The sequence below is a fragment of the Notamacropus eugenii genome, chromosome 3, assembly GCF_028372415.1.
Source record: "Notamacropus eugenii isolate mMacEug1 chromosome 3, mMacEug1.pri_v2, whole genome shotgun sequence".
In the NCBI taxonomy this organism is placed as follows: domain Eukaryota; kingdom Metazoa; phylum Chordata; class Mammalia; order Diprotodontia; family Macropodidae; genus Notamacropus; species Notamacropus eugenii.
Window position 1 is genome coordinate 458,687,419 of NC_092874.1, and position 22,171 is coordinate 458,709,589.

The following is a 22,171-nucleotide window of genomic DNA, read 5'->3' on the forward strand; positions in this document are numbered from 1 at the left end:
AGGACTTGGGATTTCATTGACCCAAGGATCTCATGGGTGAGGAAATTCTCTCACCCAATACAGAGCAATAGCTTCTCTAAAACATAAAGTCTTTGAGTGGGGATTCTTAGGTGGGCATTCATGAACTGTAAAAAAAAAACGAAAAAACAACTTGACAATCGCATTTCAATATAATTGGTTTCCTTGGGAATCCTAGATATTTTTGTTGCACGTATTCTAAAGCATTACTCTGAGAAGGCGCCCATCATAGACCTCAGCAGACTGCCAAAGTGTTTGCGGACGCAAGAAAGTCAGGTCCTTGTATAGCTTTGTATCCACTGCCTAGAAATCTGTAGAGGCTGCATTTCCTCATCTGGGAAAAATCACAGAATCAAACGTTTAGAATTGGAAGGGATTTTAAAGTCATGTACCCCCAGGCACTTCATTTTACTAACGAGACAACTGTGGCCAACAACAACCCCTGCCTTAGTTTCATAGTGCACTGAGAGGTCAAGTGATTATATATACTTTAGATGACTATATAATGGTAATGATGGTGAATACCCAATCAAAAATGTCTTACTTGTTCTGGTTTATATATTACCATACCCTTCTGTAACTACCGTATCTAGGGCAGCTAGGGAGCGCTATAGTGCACAGAGCACTAGGTCTGAAGTCTTCCTGACTTCAGATCCAGCCTCATATACTTACTAGATATGTGACCCTGGGCAGTCACTTAATCCTGTTTGCCTCAGTTTTTCCACCTAGAAAATGAGCTGGAGAAGGAAATGGCAAACTATTCTTTGCCAAGAACACCCCAAATGGGGTCATAAAAAACCAGACATGACAGAAAAGAATGAATAACAAAAAAACTATGGTGTAAGGATAGGACTGGACCTGTAAATTTCATTGTTGTAGGGACTCTGGAATGAGAAAGCACCCACCAGTCCAGGTAGGCATTGTCCCTGCAACCCACAGTCTTCCAGAGCCGCCTTGAACCATGACAAGTTAAGTGATTAATTACTCAGGGTCTCACAACAATTATGAGTCAGCACCCTCTACCTATCCTATACATTCTTCCATTTCTACATTATAGCTATATCCAAATGAATCATCAAACACACATGAAGGGCTTACTATGTGTCAGGAACTGTGCTAAGTGCTAGAGAATGAAAAAAAAGCAGTCCCGCCTTGAAGGAACTTCTAATGGGTTGTCAATCTACACATGTATTTGCACACATGTTATCAGGCAGCCGTATTTACCCAACATATGAGCAATTCCCTTGTTTTCCCTTCTTTTAAAAGACATCTTCATTCACTCTTTTGGCCTGTGAAGCCATTCGGGTATGTAAAGAGGTAATTTACTTAAAGGGTAAATAAAGCAATTGTAGACATGTGTAGTTGTGCAGAAATAACCTTAACGTCCTCAGAATGGTGATTATCCCCATTCCACAATGGAGACATAAATCACCAAAGGAGTACAATATTGAATATTAAGGAAATTGGAGAATGATTCTCTCTGTCTTCCTAATTCCCAGTCAGCAATTCTGTTTTCCACTGTCTCATCTCAGTGTAGGGTTGTATATTAATGACTAAGAAAATAAATTCTCAGCCCATTAACTTATTTTCCTCCCCCCAAAATTTTCTTCTTCAGGGGATGTAATTGTCAGTGTGAATGATACCTGTGTGCTGGGACATACACATGCTCAAGTTGTAAAAATCTTCCAGTCCATTCCCATTGGTGCCAGTGTGGACCTTGAACTCTGCCGAGGTTATCCATTGCCTTTTGACCCAGATGATCCCAACACAAGCCTGGTGACTTCTGTGGCCATTTTGGATAAAGAACCCATCATTGTCAATGGTCAGGAGAATTACGACTCACCAGCCAGCCACAGTAGCAAGACGGGGAAAGTCAATGGCATGAAGGAGCCCCGACCTAGCAGTCCAGCCGAGGTATCTTCAAATGGTTCCCATGGTTACCCCAATGATACTGTCTCCTTGGCCTCTTCTATAGCAACACAACCAGAACTCATAACTGTTCATATAGTCAAAGGACCAATGGGTTTTGGCTTTACTATAGCGGATAGTCCAGGCGGAGGAGGCCAAAGGGTCAAACAAATTGTGGACAGTCCAAGGTGCCGAGGCCTCAAGGAAGGGGATCTCATAGTTGAAGTCAATAAGAAGACTGTGCAGAACCTCACTCACAATCAAGTAGTGGATATGTTGATCGAATGTCCAAAAGGGAGCGAGGTGACGTTGTTGGTGCAACGAGGAGGTACGTTCAATGGAGTCACCTTTTTCGTTTTGTTTTCTTTTATCTTCCTTGACTAACTTAATTCATTGCCACTAGGCTATTCAGGGCTCTCTACACTTCTTCGTTTAGGCAAAGAGGCATGGTTAATGAGTGTTTTGTTCTTGTCATTCTTAAGACTAGAGAATTCTTTCAGAATTTCTTCTGAGTGTTCTGAATCTTGAATCAGTCAGGCCGCATGTACATGTCTATGCATCTTTATGATATTGTGTTCTATTTAAGCTCCTAGAGTTCTCTTAAAAAATGTGCTTCTCACCCTCTTAACTGTACACCCATACACAAACATTCTCCACCTACAAAATTTCCTTTGAATAGGGGAGGCACTTTGGGGTGGTGTAAAGAGTGATGACTGATGGCTCCAGAGTCAGAGGACCTTGGATCAAATCCACCTCTAGTACTTACCACCCGTATCACCTTGGGCATGTCATTCTGTCTCTATAAGCCTCAGTTTCCTCAGCTGTAAAATGACAAGGTTAGACTAGATGATGTCTGAGGCCTCTTCACTACCTGTAATCCTATGAGCCCATGAAATGTCTGGGGCATTCTTTTTGGTTTCTTAAGAAGAAAGTAAAAGGCAGCCCATGAAAGGTTTAGGGCCTTTAAAATGTAAAATGTCCCTTTACAAATCTAGAAACGCTAGGGAATTCTTATCAAAATACTAGCCCATCAAAATGCAGTATGGCTGGAATAGGTACTTGGGATCATCCACAAATGGTGGCCTTCCAGCATAGACCTGGGAGTAGCCATTCCAACATCTCCACCATGACTGGCTTTAATACATGGTGCAGGCAGATGCAGAAAGGAGAGGGTAACAAGATTTTATTACTCCCATTTGTTCCATAGCAATAAATGGGTTCACTGGCACTTGAGGCATTTGAGGGCTCACATCTTTGCATGTTTTGAGGTTGAAATGTTTGAAACTGTGCAAGAAATGTAGACTCCAGAACAAGCTGTGGGTGTGAATATAAAGTACCCTTTCAACCTTGACTGTTCATCTAGGAAACCTCAGAAGGAAGTTTCTTCTAAAGAGTAGCTGTCATTTCTATCAGTAAAAGTATGGGGAGTCACCCGCACATCTTGGTCATCCTTTAAAAAACACATAAGAGATGGGATGTGAACATCAAGACTTTGGCACAGGCACAAGACCAGTCCGTGGTAGGTCTAGGAAATAAACCCAGACTCTTAGGCTTCTGGTCCAGTGCCTTGTCCTACTTAACTCTGAATGACGCTGGCTGTTCCTTATTTACCCACTTATCCAATTGGTAACTTGGAAACTTTCAAAAGGCTCTGGGCACACGAAGGCCTTCTCTGACTCACTCTTGGCTCTTTTTGCCAATGCATTCATTTCACAGAATAAACCCACTGTCTTACCTCACACGTTTGCCGTTTTTCTTTTTGCTTATGGTTCTGATGAGCTTTTACAATTGTTTTAACTACTGCAAAACAAAAGAAATCTAACTGTATGCCCGCCAACACACAAGAAATGCTAGAAACAAAACTTCGCTGCAATTTGACTTCCCAACTTTAGCAAATGGAGCAGGTGATGGAGGATGGATTCCATTTGGTTTGGACAGTGCTTACATCATACATTTCATAGAAGAAGACTAACATATCCCTATTTTATAGAAGAATAATCCAAATCCATAGAGGTAAAGGTGCCTGCTCAAGATTATAGAACTGCTCATGGCCAAGCAGAGACTAAGAATGCATGATCTTAGATTTTATGGTCTCATAATAGTCATCAGTTACAGATGGGGAAACCCAAATCCAGATAGGTCACGTAACTGACCCAGGATTACCTGGTTTATAAAGTGCAAGACTCAGAATCTGAAGCCAGATCCTTTGACTCCTAATTCAGTGCTTTTTTCTACTCTACCATACCTGTGTCTCCCAGTTTAGTTTTCCAGTTTAATTCTTTATCAGTCTTAAAACTTTTTTTAAGTTACTCTTAGCACTATGTTATTGCATGACAGTCAATTAAAGTGGAAATTTCTAGAATGTTGAAGTATTGGTTGACACAGTGTTTACCCCAGAAACTAATTTAAAATCAGTCCAACATTAACAGTCTTGACAATATACCATATGCCTTATGTTTGATTTATGCATGGAGTAGAAAGTTTGCAAATCTGAAGTTGGCAGACTAGCACCAGATACTATTAATCTTTTCTGGAAAAGAGTATAAATATGTGTGCTCTGGCCATTCATTAGTTATTTGTATCATAGTTGACGTTTAATTATCCCTCTTATGTTGCACGGGTATAATGAGAAAGTCTGATCAAGGAGGAAAGACAGCTAGTTTCAACAAGAGAGTCTATGGTCAGTTAACTTTCTCTGGCTAATGAGTTCCATTTCTGTCATCATGCCAAGTATGTAGATTGATAAACTCATTAAATCCAGATTGCCCAGGAGTTCTCAGGTATTGAAAGTTTCAAAGCCCGTGATGTCGGTTATTCCTAAGATCTTTCCTGGCACATTCTGTTTAATGCCTGGTGCAGACAGATCAGAAAAGAGAATGGGAACCAGACTTTGATTCCTCCTGATGGCTATCCTAGCCTGGCTAATGCTTCTGGCTCTAATTTGGGGTTTGCTTTTGTCAGGGTTCGATCGATTTTGAGTCGAACACATTAGGTTGCTTTAAGTTTTCATCCCCAAATGAGCCCAGAGGTGAAATGTTACTTCGCAGATTTCAGAAGACAGAAGAGCTTAGTACGTTAGTCCTAGAAATGCAGCAGTTACTGCTCCTATCCCTGCCAGAGGAAGGTAGGAAATAGGGCTGGGGTCTTTTATATCCCTTCATTACTGAGAAGGTGAGCCCCATATTGGTTGTTATCTGCTGGCTGATCAATGACATTTCCTCACAAGGGCTGCAGAGAGTGAGAGCTTATCTAGGAATTGAAAGCCAAAGAGAAATGTCCTAGCTTTCATAATATGTAGAGTTCATGTCTTTAACCCTTCATCCATATCCTCATTTTTAGCAACCTTTCTTCTGCCAGCACTATCTTATGGGAATGTTAGAAACCAATTCTCACCCCACCTTCCAGCCATCACTAGTTTTTCTGCTTGCATCCAGCAAGTTTACATTTCTCTGTCTTTCTGACCTTCTCTCTGTCTCTGTCTCTTTGTCTGTCTTTCTCTGTCTCTCTCCCTCCCTCCTTCCCTCTATCCCCTTCTCTCTCTCTCTCTTTCTCTCTCTCTTTCTCTCTCTCTCTTTCTCTCTCTCTCTCTCTCTCTCTCTCTCTCTCCCTCTCTCTCTCTCCCTCTCTCTCTCTCTCTCTCTCTCTCTCTCTCTCTCTCTCTCTCTCTCTCTCTCTCTCTCTCTCTCTCTCTCTCCCTCTCCCTCTCCCTCTCCCTCTCCCTCTCCCTCTCCCTCTCCCTCTCCCTCTCCCTCTCCCTCTCTCTCCTTCTCCCTCTCTCTCTCTCCCTCTCCCTCCTCCCTGCCTCCCATCTTTCTTGCTCTCACTCTCTCCTTCTCTCTCTCATATCTATTTCCCTGCCTGTGACTGTTCTTTACGTCTCTCCTCGGGTTGTCCTTTCCTCCTCCTCCCTCTGCTGTCCAGTGAGGAGACTGCGAGCCCTTGCCTGCCAGCTGGCCCTGAGCATTCTTGATGTGTGGAGCTTCTGCCTTTCGGGGCAGGCAGGTGCCACAATGACAGGTGTCCAGAACATGATGTCAGAGGTCAATCACTGATTGAGCTGGCAACAGATGGGAAATGGGGGTAGGTGGGTGGAGAAAGAGAGATGGCCTAAGAGAGAGAGAGAGAGAGAGGAAGAAAGAGAAAGAGAAGAGAAAGGGGGGGGGGAGAGAGAGAGGGGGAAGAGAAAGAGAGGGAGGGAGAGAGGGAGACGAAGGGAGAGAGAGAGAGAGAGAGAGAGATGTTTAGAATGTTGGAATTCAGTAGATATTTAATAAGCATGTCTTGTTCTAAGTGCTGGCGACACAGATGAATAGGATGCTTTCCCTACTCCGATGGAGCCACTGATCTAATAAGACAAAAGATAACTCCACTTGCCTGTAACAATTTAAACTTCGCAACACTTTTTTCACAATGAGGTTATTTGGGATAAAAGAAATAATGTTGGATGTATAGTCAAAAGACCTGGGTTCAAATCCTGGCACTTAATGCTTCGATGGAAATTTGGGTAAGTCACAGGCCTCCGCTTCCCTCTCTGTAAAATGGTCAGCAAGGTTCCTTCCAGATTCAAATCTGCAATCCCTTTGAGGTAGATAGGAAAAGTATCCTTAGTTTTCACATAGAAAAACTGAGACCGAGACAGTCTCAGTCTCCTTTCCTAGATTCACACCTGCCAGAGCCAGGATTCCAAGTGGAGTTTCCTGACTATTTAGTCACCCTGCTGGTTCTCTGATGAGCTTCATCTCTCTTGGGTTAGGCTGCTTCTCACTCCTCTAATTCCAGCCCATTGGTAGACTTTTTAAAATTTTTTAAATGTAAAACTTAACTAGTCAGAATATAGTTGGTGTATCCAGACTTGAAAAATAAGAGCTGACTTTTCCACTCTAAAGTTTGCATCTGTTTTCTAACTTGTGGCTTACAACAGTCCCATGCAGTAGGAACTGGAGGTGTCCCCGTTTCCAGATAGAAGGGCAAAGGGGACATGTCCATGGTCCTACAGCTGGTAAGTGTCAGAGTCTGAATTTGAACCCAGGTCTTCCTGATTTTACATCTAGCACTTTAATCACTGCTCCATGATTCCTCTCTAATTATGTATTAAGTGGCAAATGGATGATATGCTTTTAAGAAAGGAAAGTATTTCAAGCTGCCATAGGAATCAGGAGTGTAGACCCAAATCTACCCCCTACATCCCTGGATGATTATGTGGCATCAAGTAAGTCACCTCACCTCCGTGGCCTCAGTTTCCTCATGTGTAAAATAACAAAATTGGAGTGGGCCACTTTGAAGGTCCATCTTGCTCCATGAGCTGATAAAAAACAACCTTGTAAGGAGAGGAAGCTGGCAAAGGAGATGCTGCATCTCCTCCCCAGATTCCTCCTGTGTGTTTTTTCCCCAACTAGAATGTAAGCCCCTTTGAAGACAGCGACTGCCTTGTATTTCAGTCTCCTGAGCTTAACACTGTCCTTGGCACATAGTGAGTCCTTAATGAATGCTTGTTCCTCAAACCATATGTCCCTCCATCTATATTTGTTTCCATATTCATATCCATATCTAGATACATACACACATACATATATACACACACATATGTGTGTAAATACACTTATCCATCTACATATATGTGTGTATGTACACACATCCATTTATTTATATCTATTCATCCATATACATACATCCATACATCTGTAAATCCATCCATCCATCCGTCTGTACATACATACATCTATCCATCTATCCTTCAGCATTCAGCCTTGGTCAGTATTCACTTAGTGGCAGCTATGTACAAAATAATTTTATGTCATAAATGTAATCACTCTCAACAGAAAGCAAAATCCAAATATTTTAATATTCTAATTGGAGCAAATAGGATAAAATGAGATAAAATAAACAGGATAAGATAAAAATTAATTAAAAATAAAAATAATAAAGCATCTTTCAAAAGAAAGCAGAAGGGGCAGAGAAGCAAAGAAAATGTTTTTGGTATGATTTCATAAAGGTCAGCATACACATTCTTTCCCATGATAAACTGCGAATGCTTCATAATTTTAGACATGATATTATTTTATCCTGTTTAATTAGAATATTGGAATATTTGGATTTTTGTGTAAAGTTATTATTTAAAACCATTTTGTAGATAAGCACAACATGAATGTTGACTGGGATTCAATATATGTTGAATGGAGTTGTATTGAACAGATCACAGCTTTTTCATACTTGTCATCCTAGGACCCTTCCTTGGAGGATCTCTTAGAGGGAAAGAACTTCTGTTGTAGACATAAATTTTGAGGACAGAGTCTGTGTCTCTTTTGCATATTGATGAGCGACAGATACGTCATGTATTCATTTGATTTCTTGTACCTGCACCCAACAGACAACATCTTGAGTGAGTTTATAGCTGTACAAGATGTGGTTATTGTTTAGCAGGATTGATTGACCAAAGTCCAAGAGATTCATCACACTCAACTTTAGATCCCACTCATAGTGTCCAAAACAATAAAAAAGAAGATGAAAGATTAAAAATTGGCAGTAGGTGTGTTTCCCAATCTATCACCAATTTGCCTTTTGACCCTGAACTGAATGTTCAGTATCACAGGAGCCATATTAGATGTCTCTTGCTATACATGGATGAATCTTTCCTGGTTTTTAACTTAATAAGGTTTGTTACCAAATCTGGACTTGCACTGAGTTGGGACAAATTATCCAGTTTCTTTAGAAACTTGTAGCTAAGAGTTAAATGGAGTCATTTGCTGTCAAGAAAACTCGCCATTGACAGTAACTCTTCAGGAGTGCCTTTCCTATGTAAAAATGAGTCTAATTCCTAAGTGGATGAACAAGGACTGGGGTCACATAGAACGAATTGGTGCTTCAGTAACCATCAAAAGTATTAAAGATGCTTAGTTCATTAAGTCCTAATCGATCCAAATGGAAAAAGCAATATCTAATCTCCCATCATTAGCATTATCTCTCCTTTGTAGATTTTCCTCCCTAACGAAGCAAAACCATCATAATTAGACTGCAGCGAGCAGTTTTCCAAAGAGTTCAACTCTGAAGAAGCTTCTCCCTTCCATCCATCCCTTAGTCTCAGTCTGGAGAGGGCAACGCTGAGGGTTAAGCAGCCAGAGCATCCCACGTGCTGCAGAGTGGACAGCAGTGTCTACCAGAAGGCCTTCCAGGTTGTTTTCATAATCAGCTCACAGAATAATAATAAAAATGATAGTTAACATTTACAGAGGGATTTAAGGTGTGGAGAGCACGTTTTATTTATCTCACCTTTTTGAAATTTATCTCAAAAGTATTCTCTCCTCTCAGATACCACCACCATTCTGGTGTGGACCCTCACACATGGATTGTAGTAGCTGCTGGTGAAATGGGCTGCCTCAAGTCTCTCCCCACTCCCATCCATCCTCCATCAGCCACAAAAGATATTTTCCTAAAGCACAAGTCTGACCATGTCACTCCCCTACTCAGTAAACTCCAGTGGCTCCCTATTGCCCCTAAGGGCAAATTCAAATGCTATTTTTGGCATTCAAAGCCCTTCATCACCTAACCCCCTCCTACCTTCCAGTCTTCTTTTACCTTACTCCCCAACACATGCATGCTCTTTAGTCCAGTTTCAGGGCTTGGATTCTCAGGTTGTTGGGTGACACCATAGTGCACAGAATGCTGGGTCTGGAGTCAGAAAGCCTGATCTTCCTGGAGTCAAATCTGCCCATAGATACTTCTTAACTGTGTGACCTTGAGCAAGTCACTTAACCCTATTGGCTTCTGTTTCATCTGTAAAATGGGCTGGAGAAGGAAATGACAAACCATTCCAATATCTCTACCTAGAAAACCCAAATGAGTCATGAAATGAGTCAGTAGCAGCAGCAAAGCCCACTCCTCTTAGCCCCATGGAGAAAGCTTTCCAGGGTAGCAAGATCTCATGTTGCTTTTTTTTTTTTTTTTTTTGCCTCCACACGTTTCCTTTTCCTGTTCAATAACAAAGCGTTGGATGTCTGCTCCAACCTTTAGATCTTGTCCAATCCTTTCCTGAAATATGAACCCCTTCTACCATATCTCAGTATGTAGTGATCCAGCCTGTTTTTGAAGATTGCTTGTAACAGGGAACTCCTTAGCTCCCAAGGAAGCTATTTACATTTTTAAGGAACTTAATTATTAGGAAGGTCTTCCTTATACTGAAGAAAACAAAAACCTAGAAACATCTGCTCCCCATAATGTCAGAGGATCCTGGCTCTAGGGCTCAGATGTATTTCAGAGGTTATAGCTAGTCCAACCACCTCAGTTATACAGCTAGGAACTGGTGGCTCATGGAGGTTAAATCTAGAGTCATAGGCGTTGGAAAGTTTAGGATGTGAGGTTTGAACCCGAAGCATGAATGTCACTTCTTCTGAGCTTAAACAACCTATATCCCTAGATAAGTCAATGTAGGCTGCATAGGAGATAAACACACAGTGATTGGAGGAACAGTAAGAACTAGGGGAATTGGTAATAACTGGGGTAATCAGAAAAGGCCTCTTTGATGATGTAGCCCTTGAGCTGAGCCATCCAGAGGGTTTGGGAATACCAGGAGGCAAAGATGAGGTGATGTGAGGCTATGCATGGAGTTGGGAGAATGGATGCTGTGAAGGTCACTTTAACTGGAGTGTAAAGTGAGACGGAGGCCAGTTCTTACTCTTACTAGCCTGGAAAGACTGCTCAATCTAAGGGTTTCAAATGCTAAACAGAGGAACTAAACATATTACCTGAGGAGGCAATGGGGAGGCAGTTGGAATGTCCAGAACCAGGACTTGACATGGTCAAATCTGCACTCTAACAATATTCATGTGGCAGCTGAGTAGAGGCCAACTTAAAGAAGAAAGAGCCTGAATGAATGCTCCTTGATTGATGGGTGGATTGGATGTAGGGAGACAAATTAGGAGTATTTCAGGAGTTCAGGTGACAGATAATAAGAGCCCATGGTGGCAAGGGGGCTCTTATCCTGTGAGTGAGGAGAAAGGGGTGTCTGTGAGGAATGGGGAGGAGGTAGAATCATTGGGACGTGGCAATTCCTACTTCTGTTTTCTGGATCCAAAGAGAGTGAATTGAATACCTCTTCTACACAATAACCTTTCTGTTCCTTGAAGACAGCTCTCATCTCCCTATAAATCTTCAGAGCTATAGGTTAAATACCTAAATCCTTGGGTTTCTTTAAATGAGTTCTGCATGGCACATTTTGGAGGCCCCTGCTATACTCATTTCCCTCTTCTATATGCAACATGCCAATGATGACACTCATTGAGGAAACACCACCCAAAGTCTCTTGTTACATCCATTTGGTCCTTTGGATGGGTGGATGGAGAAATACACACACACACACACACACACACACACACACACACACGTGTATGTATATAATAATAGCTCACATTTATATTTTATATAGCACTATGTGACAGACACTGTACTGAGTCCTTCACAATTATTTTCTTATTTGATCCTCATAACAAACCTGGCATGTAGGTGCTATTATTATCCCCATTTTACATTTGAGGAAACTAAATCTTACGTGACTTTTCCAGGATCATACAGCTAGTAAGTATCTGAGGCCAAATTTGAACTTGTCTTCCTGACACCAAGCCAAGTGCTTTATCCACTGCACCACTTATATATACATTATGTATGTATGTACCTATGCATGTATGTAGACACACATTCGATCTGCATATTTGCATATCTACACGTCTTTAAATATATACCTACATCTGTAATATGTGTCTGTGTGTGGCTGTATATGCATATAAGTGAATACAAATATATATTCTTTAAGTATATATTACGCATGTACGTGCGCATGCACACACACACACACACACACACACACACACACACACACACTAACTTCCTGACATGCCTTCTGCCCAGAATCATGGCACTATAGATATGGACTGATCAGAGGAGTCCCATAGGGTTCCTTCCCTTCTCTTGGGCCTCATACTTTTGTTACTGTAGTTTTTTACAGGTAACATGACATGGGGGACAGAGAGCAGGGCTTGGCATCTGGAAGTTAGAAGTTCCAACCTCACTTTACCTGTCACCATCCTTGGAAAGTGGCTTAACCTGTATTTCTGGAGGAGCAGAGAGGTTAACCCAGCGTTCTTCCCATGTTAATTCCCCATTTTCAGGGCACGACGTCAAGCCTCTGCCTCAAGCCACTTGTTTTCTCTTAGTTTTCTTTAGGGGGTTGGGAGCTGCAAGGAAGGAAGGCTTTCTGGGTAAAGGGGTAGATAAATTGAGCTAAAAGAAGTTAGAGATGCCAAGAGGAGGAAAGGAGGAAGAAGATGGGACACCATACACAGAGAATAAATAGCAAATAGGCCAATTTGACTGGAACAAAGAGTTTGGAAGAAACCCTTTGTGATAGCAGTCTAGAAAGATAGACTGGAGCCAGATTGTGAAATGGTTTAAAGGGGAAACAAAGTCATTTGTGTTCCACCTCTCTAGCTTGTTGTATCTTCCCCAGGAGCTTTCTTTTTGCATGGAGGTCTTTAGTGCAGTTATGGATGTATCAAATCCAATAACACATTGTCTGTAAGTCCATGTTGTGAGAGCTCCTAGCATGGGAACACCTTCCACAGACACAAATTTCATCTCATCTGTCTTTATCTCCATCTCTGTCAACTCTATTTCTATCAATACACATGCATATACATATGTATACACGTGCAATGTGTACATATGTTGTGCATACATATATGTACACAATATATATTACCTATCTACAAACAGTGTCTGTATATATTACATCTCTAACTCCATCTCTATTTCCATCTTGAACTCTGTCCCTGTCCATATCTATACACATACATACATGTGATATGTATGTATTGTGTATATATATATTGTATACCTATATGTACAATAGGCTAATATGCAAACAATATTGCACTTATTATATATGATAGTATGTCAGATCTGTAATAGATTGTTGCAAGAGCTCCCAGTGTGGGAATGCCTCCCACAGGCACAGATTTCATCTCATCTATCTCTATCTCCATCTCGGACTCAATTTCTAGCCATCTCAATGTCTGTACACACATACCATAGGTATATGTTACACACACATATGCTTAGCTACAAACATATATACACAATATGCTTATGTACAGATATGTGTTCCTGTTTCATGCGTTTATGCCTGCATGTGCATAGATATAGGTAAAGATAGAGTTTGAGATGGAGACAGAGAGCGATAAGATGAGATTCGTGCCTGTGGAAGGCGTTCCCACACTGGCATGTCTCACAACATGAAATCGCAGACCTCTGACATACTGTGATATTGGATTTGATACATCCAGGTCTACTCCATTAAGCAAAGACCTCCGTGCATAAAGAAAGCTCCTGGAGAACACAAAACAACAGGGTTGTTGCGATGAAATACAAATGGCTTTGTTTCCCGTTTAAACTTGATAGATATTTTCTGAGAGTGAGTCTCTCTGTCTTGCCGAAGGCGGGCTGAAGTACAGTGGCCATATATAGACCTGGACATTCACAGACCTGACCGCTGATCAGTATGGAAGCTTAAACCAACTCTGTTTTTCCAACCCAGGCTAGTTCACTTCTCCACTCTCAAAAACTCACGGTATTGGTCCCAGACTTAATGCAGACACCTGATTGGCTTTAGTCTTATGGCAACTTAGAACAAAAAAACTCAGGCAGTGTACCCCGTCTTCATCCTCCCCAACACCCTAGAGTGCAGCAAGGACCCTCATGACCCAGCTACAGTTTATTTTCTTATAGAGCATTAGGCTCAGTGAGATTAAATGAAGTGACTATTGCCCATCAACTAGTAAGTTTCAGACTTCCTGATGGCCAGTTTGTCACTGTCTTCTATTCAATGTTGCCATCCTCAGTCCATGCAGGGACTGACAGCAGCATTCTGAAAAGATTGCTCGGACTCCAATGAGTTAGCTCACAAGCCGATTGAGCTTTTTTATCCAATTATTTCTGATTCTTTTTTTTTAAACTGGCTACATTGCCACTCAGTTTTACATCTGGCTTGATTAGATTCATTTATACTGAAAGGACAACAGGAAACAGCTGAAGGATCACAGCATTTGATCTCTATAATGAGAAACTTGTTGAATTCCATCCTTACATTTAGTGTTTATTGGGCACTTATATATTTCATGGCTAGCCATGAATTTCTCTGCAGTTTCTTTATCTTGCTCTAAATGGGAGTCTTAAATGTACTCATTCAGGACAGTCTATCATTTTACATCATGTTCCCCATTAAAAGGTTCTGTTAAACCGCCTCATCGTCCTTGGCTTTCTCTGCATCTGTGCATCATAAAAGGGCCCAGCATTTAAAAGGTAAGCTTAAATTGAGATTCGGTTCAAGTGAAGAGAAGCAAAACTGATTCACATGGCCTGCCTTGGATCAGCTAACAGATGAGACAGAATCAGACCCAAAATTGAATAGTGGAGCAAAATGTTTTTCTGTAGCTGCCCACAGTAATCGCCATCCCTAGGCAGAACTTCATTAGAAAGTTGCAAAATGCCCAGGAAAAGAGCTTTCATCTCCAAGCCCTGTGATCATTTAGTCCAGAATAGATATTGTATCCGCCAGAGGAATTACAAGAAGCTTAGTTTCTGCATGGGAGAGAAAACTCAAAGCTCTGCAGTTGTGCCTCTCTCTTGGGAAGAACCTGACTCTTGGGGAAATAGTTCCTTCCCAGAGCAAGTTGGAGATGTCAGGGTCTGCCTTTCTCGATAACTTTATATAAAACAGGGACAAATGCCTTAGCTGAGCTATCTCATCATTGTGAATTGTGCCCTGTTTCAGGGTGCTTCATAGATTTCCTCCACATGTGAGATCGGAACTAATGTTACTGCTGAGCAAGAGGGTGAATGTTGTGGTTTGGGGGCATTGCTGCTGCTGCTGCTGCTGTTACTGCTGCAATTACTGAAGTGATTTCATTGGTATGGAGAACTCTCATGTGAGGATATTCCCTCTGCCAGTGCAGGTTGGCACCTTGTCTGCAGCTTGTAGTCTCCCAGAGTACACGAGGTTGCCTGACGTACCTGGTGTCATATAACCAGCGGGTGTAAGGGAAGAGATTTGAATGTGGGTCTTGTCTTTGAAGGTGGTTGTCTTTCCATTATGCTCCACTGCTTTCTCATGTCTAGCACCTAGGGTGTAGGCACTGGGTAAGGGCTGGATATGTGATTTCACCAGGAAGAGGAAACTCTCTACCAATGCTGGACAGCTCCTTCCCTGAAATCTATGGTCTTAGTTGCCTTGGGCACTGAGAGATTTAAGTTTCTTACCTAGACTTATACAGCCAGTAGATGTAAAAGGCAAAACTCGAACCCAGGTCCTCTACTTTGTGATACCACATGCATATATTCAGTCATATGAGGACAGGGACTAGACCTGTAATTTTATCAGTATTGGGAATTACCAGGGGAGGACGTTCCCTTTACCAAACCAGCTGAATACCTGTCTTGAAGACTATAGTCTAAGAGGCTTGCTGGAGCTCTGAGAAATTGATTTATATGGTCTGCCTGACAGAGAAGGTGGATTGATCAAAAGGTAGGAAAAATCAGACCTGAAATCAAATAGCAGATTCTGAAGCTTCCCACATCAATATCCATCCCTGGGTGGGTAGTGCTTTAGTAGGGATCTGGAAAAAGGCACAAACACACACTCTGTATGTGGCAGAGGTGAGACTTGAACCCACATCTTCCTGTCTTGGAGGTCACCTCTCTATCAGCTAACTGAAACAAATATATAACATTTTGAAGTTTTCAAAGCACTTAAAATGTGTTATCTTAAACTTGAACCTCACCACAAGGAAAGGAAATACTACAGTTATCATTCCCATTTTACAGATGAGGAAAGGGAGATAGGTAAAATGACTTCCCTGCTGTCACCTAGTTAGTAAATCTTGGGAATGGGACTCCAGGTCTAACACTTTCCCTTGACTTCCCTGTTGCCATAAAGTTAATTAGAATGGCCACTGAAGAATGTATGGAGAGTTCCTTTCTCCATCTTCCTTTAATAACTTCATGCCAGCCTATGCCAAAGGGTAGAAATGAAGATGTCTGTTTTGGATTGAAGTCCATTAAAAAATCACCTAAGTGATTTATAGATGTAATAGAAAGCCATCTAAATTCCATTTCTTTAGGATTTTGTTGCCATTTGTGTTTTAACTGGTAATACTGTGTTGAGTTACAGTTTTTCAAAATGATAAAGTAGCCTTAATAAATGTGTTGTGTTGGCTGGCAAATCTCCCCCCAAGGATGCATTTTTTGATTGTTTCTGGAAGGTTGGGAGTATATTTTTCTTTTTCTACACGTGGGTGGTCCAGGAGCCTGGGCAGGCCTGCTGGCCAGTGCGACATGTGATTATGAAAGGGAAGAAACAGCAGAGGGCACAGCTGAACCTTGTTCTGGGCATCCCTCGCCAAAGACAGCTGGAACTCGAGCTGAATCAAGCAGTTCCTTGGGAAACCCAGAGCCGACTTAGGACCAGAAAGTGTTCAAGAACAGGGGTGGAGATGAAGGAATCATTCACTCATTCCTCTCCTTTCCTGGGTCAAACCCTCTATGGAGAGGTGTCATTACTCTGATGTGAGGAGCAGGAAGCTCATTGTTATGCCCCCCTCCCCCCCACTGCACCCCACACTGCACTTTGGTTGCTAAGGAAAAGCTACAACGGTTCCAGATAACCCCCATGGCTAAAATGATCAATCAATAAATATTTACTGAGCACCTACTGAGTACCTGGTGCTGGGGAGTACAAAGACAAAATGAAATAGGAATTGACAGTTCTGTCCAAGACAACAGCACATGCATCAAGGTGTACATGGAATAAACATACAGGGGCCTTCTAAACAGAGACCAACCCCCTCAGTTGCAGATGAGGAAACAGACTCAGAGATTGTCCAAAGTCACACAGCTAGTAAGTGTCAGAGATAGAGTTTGGACCCAAGGCTTCTTGACCCTATCATCATCTTCACACTCCAATAAAGTGTCCCTCACTCCCTTCTAGGTAACCACAGGTATTCTTTCCCTGAGCCATTTTGAGCTCCTGTGATATAATTCCCACTACATATTATAATGCAGTTGGAACTCAAGCCTTCCCCTCCTGGCCTGGAAGCCAAAATAATTACCTGGGAGCTACAAACAGGACTACTTACAGTTTCTCTTGTCCCAAAAGGCCATGTAGGAGCTGTGAACAAGAGACAGAAGGAAAATGGCTGACAGTGTGAGCATTTATTCATTGACATGGGGTGACAAGTCAGGTTTGAAAGCCAGTTTGGTGGCTGTCAGCTTGGGAGCTGAGAAACTGCTTCAGATACGGATGCGGGTGGAGGCCAAGAAGGGACTAGAGCCACCAAGCTCTCTGAGAGGAAGAAGAGCTTTTGGCCCCTATTAAGTGAAGAGTAAAGAAAAGTAGGCCTGATTCTTGCCTTCAAGGGGCTCAAAAATCAGAAGCTAGAGTGACTCTCCCTTGTTTTACATTCTAATGGTAGGTAAACTCTCAAGCGTAAAGACTTATGTTTTTGTTTTGTTTTTTTCCCTTCTAAATGTTTGGTGATTGATTGATTAAATCCTTCCAGCCTCTCTCTGTGCAGGATAAAGAGAGGGAAGAGTCATTTCCTATGTAAAATGGAAGCTTCAGTCTCTTTCTGAGGTTGTACTTGCTCCTATAAAATGATAGAACTGCATTTGAGTTCTTTTCTGAAAGGTTCGTACCTGCCAGATCATAAAGAACAAGATTGTTTTCTACAGCCTCTGCTAAGTGATCTGACTGTGGACTTGTGGTTTAATAGGAAAAACATCTGGGCCATTGAGATTACAATTATCTTCTGATTCACGTCCCCAGGTCATATGCCCAAGAACCAGATCTGCTGCCCCAAGTGAACATTACAGTCCTGCCACCACCCCTAGTTCGGACCCTCTTCTCTTTTTGTCTGGACTGCTGCAAAAGCCCCTTCATTTTGCTCCTTGTCTCACAACTCTTTCTACTCAGCTTCCAAAGTCGTGTCTGAAGTACAGGTCTTGCCATGGCCCTCCATAGCTTAGTGAATTCCAGAGGCTCCCTATTACCTCTAGGACCAGGTATAGACTCATCCGTTTGATAGCCAAAGCCCAGGCTTATTATCCATCATTAGTAACCTTCATATCCTTCATAGTCCAGCCAAATTCAGCACTCATTCCACCCTCCATCCTGCAGCCTTCTCGCTTTTCCTCCTGTGAGATGTTCCATTCATTCATTCAATGGAGCCTCCTGGGGGAACTCACCTTTGGGAAATGGGGGCTGACATGGCAGAGATGTCTCAGGGTGAGAAGACCTCTACCCACTACTCCACACTGCCTGTAAATGCATCAAGTAATAGTCCCAAGGGACCCTAAAAGCTTGTTATAAAAGCATGTTCCTTCTTCCAATGTTTCTAGTAAACACCTCTCCAATATTATGAGAAAGATGGTATATTGAGTAGTGTTTAAAGAAGACACTTGTTCAGGCTTTATAGCTACATTAAAACAGCTACAATTATATAGTACACAGGGCCTTGTAAATATGTCTGGGGGAGAAATAGATGGCACCCTAGAGTGGCGAAGGCTAATGGTATGCCCAACCTTTCACCTTAATGTCATGAGCTAGGTCTGGCCCGGGGAAGAAGAGCTGTAAAGTCATTAACATCTGAGGGCTGCTCAGAGCTCTGGGCAAGATGAATAGGTTATCCCCATCCCATTCCCCAGAGATAAATGATCACTCCAAGAGAACTGTCTTTGAAATCAGTAGTGACTTCACAAAACAGACTCAATCCAGATCTGGTCTGGGGAATGAAGAGATGAATGAAGGATTGATTTATTAAGCATCTACTATGTACAAAACATTATGCTGGTGATACTAATAGAAAAATAAGGCAACCTCTACTCTCAAGGAATTCACATTCTAATGGGGGAGATGACACGTAGGAAAGTGTCAGTTACAAGTTCGATGGAAAGGTCCCATGGTCCTTAGGGTGCAGTAGCAGAGCAGATGTTAATGCCTCTTCATTTAATGTCATTTCCACTGGTAAAATCTATCTGTTTCTGATGTTGAACCATCTGACAGGGCCAAAGACTTTGGAGACAAGAGCTTCCCTTTTCTGGGTCTTCAGTAAGTGGTTGTAGCACCCGCAGGAGTGGTTGCCAGGCTGCATCTTCACAGCAGCTGTGGGCACTGACTGGCCTGGAAGCAATGCCATTCCTGAGTCTCTTAGGTTCAGGGTCTAGGGCTATCTCCATCAGAGTCTGAGGAGGGAAGATGGTGGATAAGGTAATCATGGTGGTTTGATTTGCCTGACACATGCTGCCTCCTGCCTCTCCCTCAGGGTGCCTTGTTTCTTCAGTTGGCTGGCTTGCTGGCCCTGTCTGTGGCAGTTGTTTGCCAGCTGGTAGCGATGGCTCACCCCTTCTCTACAGGAGTTGTTTCTCCAGATGATAGCCTCCATTTTGAAGAAGGACCCAGGCTAGTCAGCCTTCATTGCTTTCTTGACTTTACCTCTCACTTTTCAGACTTCAGCATCATGCTTCTGCCAGGGTCTATTCCCCCATCCCCACCTTTTCTCAGCTCCTTAGGATGTAAGCTCCTTAGAGGCAAGAACTGTCTTTCTTCTTTCTTATATTTGTACCCCCCGCATGTCATAGAGGACCTGGCACATGGCATGTGCTAAATAAAAGCTTGTTGTAAATAGATGTGAAGCCAGGGAGAACCCAATTCTGTTCCTGCCTCTGACATTTTCTTACTGTGTGACCATTAGCAATTCACTGGACCTCAGTTTCCTGAAAAGAATAGGGATTCAATTCAACAAACATTTAGGGTTATTACCTACTACTTACTTACGTTTGTATGGTGCCTTAAGGTTTGCAAAACACTTTGTTATCTCATTTGAGCTATGTGCCAGTCACAGTGCTAGCAGCCGAAATAAAAGCTATCTAGAAACCAGTGTCTGCCCTCATCAAGCCAGTTATCATCAGAGTTATTAGTCCAATTTGAAGTCACATATTTTAGTTTATCAGGCAGGTAAGTGGTGAGCTGATAGAGCACCAGGAAAGACTCCTCTTCCTGAGTTCGAATCTGACCTCAGACACTTACAAGTAGTCGTGACCCTGGGCAAGTCACTTAACCCTGTTTGCTCCAGTTTCCTCATCTGTAAAATGAGCTGAAGAGGGAAATGGCAAACCCAGTATCTCTACCAAGAAATCACCAAATGGGGTCACTAAGGGTCAAACGCAATTGAAAAATGACTGAAATTTTAGTTGGTCATGATGATTTCTGTGTTTTCCCCTGGTAGTTGGTATCATTTGCCCTGAGAAACTGATACAGGATTAATGAGGACATTAATTGCAGAAAATAAAAGAGAAAGAAAATTCTTTTCTCTTGTTGAACATACTCAAACTGGGCCATGTTATTCATTCTGAAGTTTATCTGTTTCATTCTTGGTTGACCAGGATCCTGGTGTCCTTTAGTGGAAATAATTTTTTGACCTGACCTTACCCAAATACACATGTAGGAACACACACCCCACCACCCTCCTCACTCACAGAAAAAGATGCTTGCTTTCCCTTCTCAGGCTCCCTGGGGGTCCCTGGTGTGACCGGCTGGGGCTTCCCTTCCTCTTCCTTTGAGTCTCCTTAATTTGCAACGGCCTTAGGAAGAAGACTGATTTTTTTTTCCCACATGTTTTTCTTGCTTCCATTATTTTAAAAAAAAAATCTAGATGACAAGGAGTGGTACTGATTATTTTTTTTTACTTTGAAAAAATAGGGTTAATGGCCATTAAAGTTAATTATTTAGAGCGGGCTGGTTTAAATTTTTTTTAATCTGCAGATCGATTTTTGTGTTGCCCGGCAAATCTCAGTTCGCAGTTGGCATTGTATCTTTCCTCCATCACTCTGCATTTGTATTCTGGTTGATCTCTTACTGTTTTTATTCAAGACAGTCTAAAAACAAAAACAAAAACCAGAAAGAAACACTAGTCCCAGGCTGATGACTTTTCATGGAGCATCATTCGGGCCAGTAAATGTTGCCCTGCGATGGAGCCTCTAATGTGCTCTCTCCACCCTCCACCACCCTCCATCCACGTTATATTTTGACTTCTTTTCGCATCTATGCTTTCCAAAACTTGAGACACTTTTTCCACCTGGAGCCCTGCCCAGAGTAGAGGGGCAGCAAGGGCAGTGAGGGACTGACCTTCTCCTCTGACTCCCTGGTTTGGTCCTTCCTGTCGGCTGGCCTGTTTGCAGATGCTTAATGAGCTGCACTGATTGGAAAAGATAACTCTGGGTGAGGAACACTAAGCTATTGGCAGGTGGATGTGTTCGTTCTCCCTTGCTTTTCCTCTCTAATGCCTGTGTTCCAGTGGAACAGAGCATTGTGATGGAGAGGCAGAGGAGGACAATGGGTTCTCTGAGCATCACCCATTGGCCTCTCTGCTGAGCAGCTTTCTTCTTGGCTGCACACACATCGTCCAAAGCCATACACATGTCCTGTGGAGAGCGCTGTTGTCAAACTCATATAAAAACCAGGGCTCCTGAGGAGTAAGTAAGGATGCCTGGTGGCCATATGTTGACTTAGTTTTAAAATGTAATGTTATAAATGTTTCATTGTATTTTTATTTATTTTGTCAACTCTTTTTTTCATTGTCATTTTGATCTGGTTCAGGCTGCACCCAGGAGTGTTGTGGGTTCATGCTCCCCACCTACTGCATGTTTAACACCTCTGTTTTAGAGGCTGATGGGACAAGAGGTTTGGTTAGAGTACTGTTCTCTTTAGCCTGCCCACAGTGGATTCAGTATTCCATTTGGACTCAGTTTGAAGAGGAGGAAGAATCAGACTTCTACATAATATTCCATTGGAAGGACAGGCAGGGTGGCATCACAGGGGGAGTTCTGGTAGTTAGAGTCAGGCAGGCCTGACTCTGACACTCACTAGCTGTGTGACCCAGAACACGTTATGTGCCTCAAACAAATCACAAAGAATTATAGAAATCCAGCCATTGGTGGCCCTCCAGTCCACCCTAAAGTCCCAACACACACCAAAAAAAAATGCCCACTGTAACACAGCCATGTCCTTACTTAAAGATTCCCAGTGAGGGTGAATCTGCCATCAATGCATTCAGCTGTTGGACAGCTCTGATTGTTAGCAGAGTTCCCCCTACATCTCCCCTAAATTTGTCTTTTTTTTTCTTTCTTTCTTTCTTTTTTTTTTCTTTTT

The 22,171-nt window shown here is 42.3% G+C and overlaps 1 protein-coding gene and 1 long non-coding RNA gene across 25 annotated transcripts in view; one reads left to right on the forward strand and one right to left on the reverse strand.

Moving 5' to 3' along the window:
- MAGI1 (membrane associated guanylate kinase, WW and PDZ domain containing 1) overlaps positions 1 to 22,171 on the forward strand; it is a 703,366-nt gene that overhangs the window by 617,781 nt on the left and 63,414 nt on the right. For all 24 annotated transcript variants that reach the window (XM_072598734.1, XM_072598737.1, XM_072598738.1 and 21 more), the window contains one exon: positions 1,634 to 2,254. In XM_072598734.1, the coding sequence (XP_072454835.1) occupies positions 1,634 to 2,254 (621 nt within the window). The remainder of the gene's footprint in view (positions 1 to 1,633; positions 2,255 to 22,171) is intronic.
- LOC140497607 (uncharacterized) lies at positions 20,760 to 21,311 on the reverse strand. The gene is made up of 2 exons (XR_011964754.1): positions 21,149 to 21,311; positions 20,760 to 20,898 (listed from the first exon to the last, which is right to left on the reverse strand). It is a non-coding gene; the product is annotated as an uncharacterized lncRNA (long non-coding RNA).